General features: G+C 30.6%; 1 protein-coding gene across 1 annotated transcript; it reads right to left on the bottom strand.

The window, feature by feature from the left end:
* Positions 1-355: 355 nt before the first annotated feature.
* Positions 356-1,757, bottom strand: LOC140872657 (F-box/kelch-repeat protein At3g23880-like). The gene has a single exon (XM_073275546.1). It carries the CDS (start codon positions 1,726-1,728, stop codon positions 520-522), a length of 1,209 nt encoding a protein of 402 aa, XP_073131647.1. The 5' UTR covers positions 1,729-1,757; the 3' UTR covers positions 356-519.
* Positions 1,758-4,943: the final 3,186 nt, after the last annotated feature.

Genomic DNA, 4,943 nt, shown 5'->3' with positions numbered 1-4,943 from the left:
AAAATACGCATATATAGACACATAAAATATTAAATATATCATTAGTCATAGGTGTGATCACTATTCATGTAAATTCTTTTCTATGGGACACATATTTGATTGCACTATCCTATAGTGAGATAAGATGCGGCGTTTCACTGATTTTTTTATGGTCATCCGGAAACCCAATTCCAAGATTGAATAATGAAAGCTCTTGAATGGAGAAAAAAAGATCTTGTTTTAATTAGTTCAACCTCTAAATCGTCAAACTTATGCTTGTGTTTCATTCGAAGTAAAGAAACGTAACTGCAATTGCAAATTTCGAACTACTTCAAATATAAAACTATCGAGTCATCATCCATGTTTGGAGCCCAAATAAAATAAAACAAACAATATATATATTCCATGCACCATAGAACATACAAGTAGTTATATAAAATAGACAAATAAAATGAACTCAAATCTAATCTATGGTGGCTCGCGATAAATGGTTGCAATATCGAATACACCACACCAATATACATGAATAAAGATTATCCATTATCTTATATATGTTTGCAATAAGGGTGAAATAAGACTTTCGACATAAATATTCGCCTCACTATACCTGCTATTATTTATGTCAAAAATTTTGGTAGAATGATCCTTGGGATTGTAAACCACAAAATACCTCCCATAGGTACTGAACAAAATTCCACCATTTGGTAGTATGAACATCGGCATCGAGTGCCACAAACTATCAATAGGATCCGTGGAAGGAATCACAGCTAGTTTAGTCCAAGACTCCTTGACACCATACTCTTTCAAAACCCACAAGTCTGTGGTACTGTTTTCATAGTTCTCGCAAAGAACACAAATACATTCTCCCAGCACCCCCAGAAGCAATTCACACTTATCTTTCTTCATGTAATTTGGTTGCTCCAATACCCCAAACACCTCACTTTCAATATCAAGAGATATAATTATATCCCACTCTGCAGCATCCTCATGAGTAAATCTACTTTGGGCGGTGCACCAATGAAGTTTCCCACTAGCAAACTTGCCCGAATCATCCTCAATAACACGACCCTTGAAATCATCCTTAAGTAAACAACCCTTGAAATCACCCACTCTCTTCCAAGAATCACTCTTCAAACTGTAAATCATAGCCATTAACTTGTATTGACCCTTTTTTTCAAAAACAGAGAGAATGTTCACAACCTTGTAGTCATCACCAGACTCGTGAAAACCAAAGGAATGATCATTGGGGGAACCAGCTCGTCCCATATTGAAATTCGCGGGCGGCAATTTTCTGGATTGTCTGGTGGATGGGTTCCACAAGAACAAATCTTTTTCATTTATAACCAAGCAAATCAAACCATTACAGGAACCCACAACACAAACACTACTACTTTTCGGATAATCAATACTAGATGCATCGGTACTCCAAGGTTCATGCAACAAGAAGTTCAATGGACAGTATTTGAGGTCATAAGTGGGGAACTCACGGATGGATAACATGATTTTGTAATTAGATAAATTCAAGTCCTGCCTCGAACTATTGAGGTGGGCTTTGATAAAGTGTTGGCTAGAAATCAATTCGAGCCACGATCTGGAGACGCACCTGAATCTCAAGAGGGATTTGACTGGTAGTTTGGCAAGTATTTCCACTAGAATTTCTTCAGGAAGATTATTGTGGATTCCACCATCCAAGGGTGCTTTATTTTTCTTGGTCGAAGAAGAATCAGGCGAATATCTACCCCAATCCATCAGAGTTTTTCGAGAGTTAGATGTGTACGAAAAATTCTAAGATTGGAGGAAGTGTTTATTTTTTTGGCTTCGTGAATTAAATAATTATATTTATATATATATATATATATATATAAAGTTAAGTATATATGTTATAAATATAGTAGGAAACCTTTTTTCTTTTTTTCCCCAAACGAACAAAAATTAAGATCGGAGAAGATCTTTGCTTTTTATGAAAAGTCTCGTGTACGTATAGGTTTAGGTCATAGGAGGAAGTGTTTATTTTTTTGGCTTCCTTAATAAAATCATAATAATAATAATAATAAAATAATAAAAATAATAATAATAATATTTTCTCAAAAATAATAATAATAATAAAGTCAAAGTATGTTATAGATACGGTAGGAAACCGATAATTCACATATAGATTTTTGTGGATTTGATACATTGTTACCAGATTTTATAAAATATCGTAGATTTACAAACTTTATCCGTGAACTCCGATTTAAATATTTGATGGGATTTGAAAACGAGGAGATTTCAAATTTCTAAGTCTAAATTCGTTATCTGTGAACAACTAAAAATCTCAATTTGGTTTCATTTGATTTCACTGAATTCTATGAATCTTTAATAAATAGATTTCAAATGCATTCTCGAATTAATATGTGACCAGTCGTATGCTCTAGTAAGTATACGGCACTGTTTGGTTTGGTGTATTATTAATATAGGCATAACTTATCTTATCTAATCTCGCATTATTCTCGTCATATTATTTAGCCATTTATTAATTATTAATTTTACATCAATCAAATCAAATAACCTATAATATATTCATCAAATCAAATAATATATTAACTATCATTTTTTATTTATTTTTTATTAAATTATATTACTTATCTATATATTACTTATCTCATCACTCAAACCAAACGGTACTATATATAATTTATTTTGAATGAACAATAACAGAAGTTATAAATATTTATATTATATTAAACACTAAATAGTTTTTATTATTTTTATAGTTTTTTATACAATTAAAGAGATACCCACAGCATATAGAGAAAAGCGAGAGAAGTGAAATCATGTGGAAGACGTTAAAATGATATTGGTGAAATTTTTAAAAACGATCTACTAGTAACATACCACTATGGGGTTTAATTTTAATAATAGTAATTGATATTTTTTGTGTTATTTTTCTGTTCAATGGTTTCTAATAATAATTTTTATATAGAATTGATATAATCATTTAAAATTTCAAAAGTTTTGAAAAGATTAAAGAAAAAATTTAGTAGTTTCAAAATTTTTGGAAAGTGTTCTAAAATAGATTTTTATAATATTTTTTTATTAAATAACATGGAGTACTTTTATAATTCTATATATGTTATGTTGCCAACATGACACCAAAATTAGTTATTCTAAGGGTTTGAACTTTAAAGTTTAAAGTAATAACATATTGTCCTTCATTAAATTATTCACTACTAATGTCTCTTTGCACACAGTACATGTGAGGGTAGTTATCTTAATTAATTAAGATTAATTAGCATACAATCATTAGTTAATAAACAGCAAAAAAGTAAGTTAAAACTTTGTTCTTGGGAGTTCATTTCAACCTACATTTACAGGCATTAGAGCAACCACATCAGCTTCCTTATATAAAATCTAAAATTTAGGGTAAAAGAGCTACTTTATTAAATTTAGATATCCACTTTTTACTGCACAATATATCAGCTTCCCTATAATTTAATATATCTCTAGTTTTTAATTGATTTTTTTCTCTCTCCTCCATATTTTTTTATTGCACAATACATCAAGGGAGAATTTGTGATAAATCCCTCATAGCAAACTCGAATTCATCCTCAGTCCCCGTTTCAGACATTATTTGTTCTCAATCCCTGACAAAAGTCTGCTCTTTGTTTGAACTCCTTATTTGGGTAAGTTTACAAAAATGCCCCTAAAATGATTTATGAAAAAAAAACAGGATTGTTCTACTGTAATCGTTATTTTCCCTCTGTTTCTTCTTCTTGATTCTCCTCTCCCGAATCTTTTCTTCTCTCAATCTTAAACGTTTAATCCATCAACCAAAGTCGCAGATCTGTGTTTACTCGGGTAATGTTGAAGATCTACATTGACATGGGTTGAGGGAATTTCCCATCTTTGTGCTGAAACGGAAATTTTCACATATTTGCAGGTTAGTTTTTAGATTAGAAATCTTATAAATTTGGAGTGAATAAATTATTGTCACGGCTTGATGTATGACTTACAAATTTAAAATGTTGAATTGATGAAATTATTTGAGATTTTTTATGATTATAGAGGTGGTGTTGAATTTTCGGGCATCGCGTTTGTTTTACAGATTAGCTTACTAATATCAATTTTCACGTTTGTTGCTGGGAATGCAGTTCATTTCACGAGTTTTTGTGATAGATTAGCTTATATTTTGTATTGTTCTCGATTATAATGTTTTAATTCTTAATTTTGGGGTTTTAGTTCTATACTATTACATTTATACTGTGATTTAATTTAGTAGACTTAAAATCTAGTATTCTGAATTTGAAATTTTGTAATGTTTATGTGTAATATATGATGAAAGAATATATTATTACTTCGATTTATTGTATTGAAGAGCATTCCCCTTTTGTAGTTTGAGAATAAAGTTTTACAGACTAGCTTACCAATATCAATTTTTACGTCTGTTGCTGGGAATGCAGTTCATTTCATGAGCATTTGTGATATATAAGCATATATTTCGTATTATTCTCGATTATAATGTTTTAATTCTTAATTTTGGGGTTTTAGTTCAGTACTATTACATTTATATTGTGATTTAAATTATTTGAATTAAAATCTAGTATTCTGAATTTGTTATTTTGTACTGTTTGTGTGTAATATATGATGAAAAAATATATTATTGCTTCGATTTACTGTATTGAAGAGCATGCCCCTTTTGTAGTTTGAGGATGGAATCTGGAAGTGGTCCTTGCAATCTTTCATTTTTGGGTTGCTGTAAATTCAAGAAACAGCTGTTTGTCATATCAATTTTCAGTGGTTGTAGCTTGACGGATGTTTTTTCTAGTCTGAGCAAAAAATGTGCAGAAATATCTCCGGAATCCACTATGCTTCACTACGTAGCTCCACTGCATAAGATGCTTGTGTCTTTGAATGATGATGATGATGTCCTTAATATGATTCATCTTCATATGTGTGTAAAGCTTACGACAATTGAATTGAGGGCA

Source organism: Henckelia pumila, unplaced genomic scaffold, assembly GCF_033568475.1.
Source record: "Henckelia pumila isolate YLH828 unplaced genomic scaffold, ASM3356847v2 CTG_466, whole genome shotgun sequence".
Taxonomy (NCBI): domain Eukaryota; kingdom Viridiplantae; phylum Streptophyta; class Magnoliopsida; order Lamiales; family Gesneriaceae; genus Henckelia; species Henckelia pumila.
Note: the sequence above shows the minus strand (reverse complement) of the source record. Positions and strands in the feature narration are given on the sequence as shown.

Excerpts from the sequence above, each read along its gene's own strand:
- LOC140872657 (XM_073275546.1), bottom strand. The coding sequence starts at position 1,728 with ATGGATTGGGGTAGATATTCGCCTGATTCTTCTTCGACCAAGAAAAAT.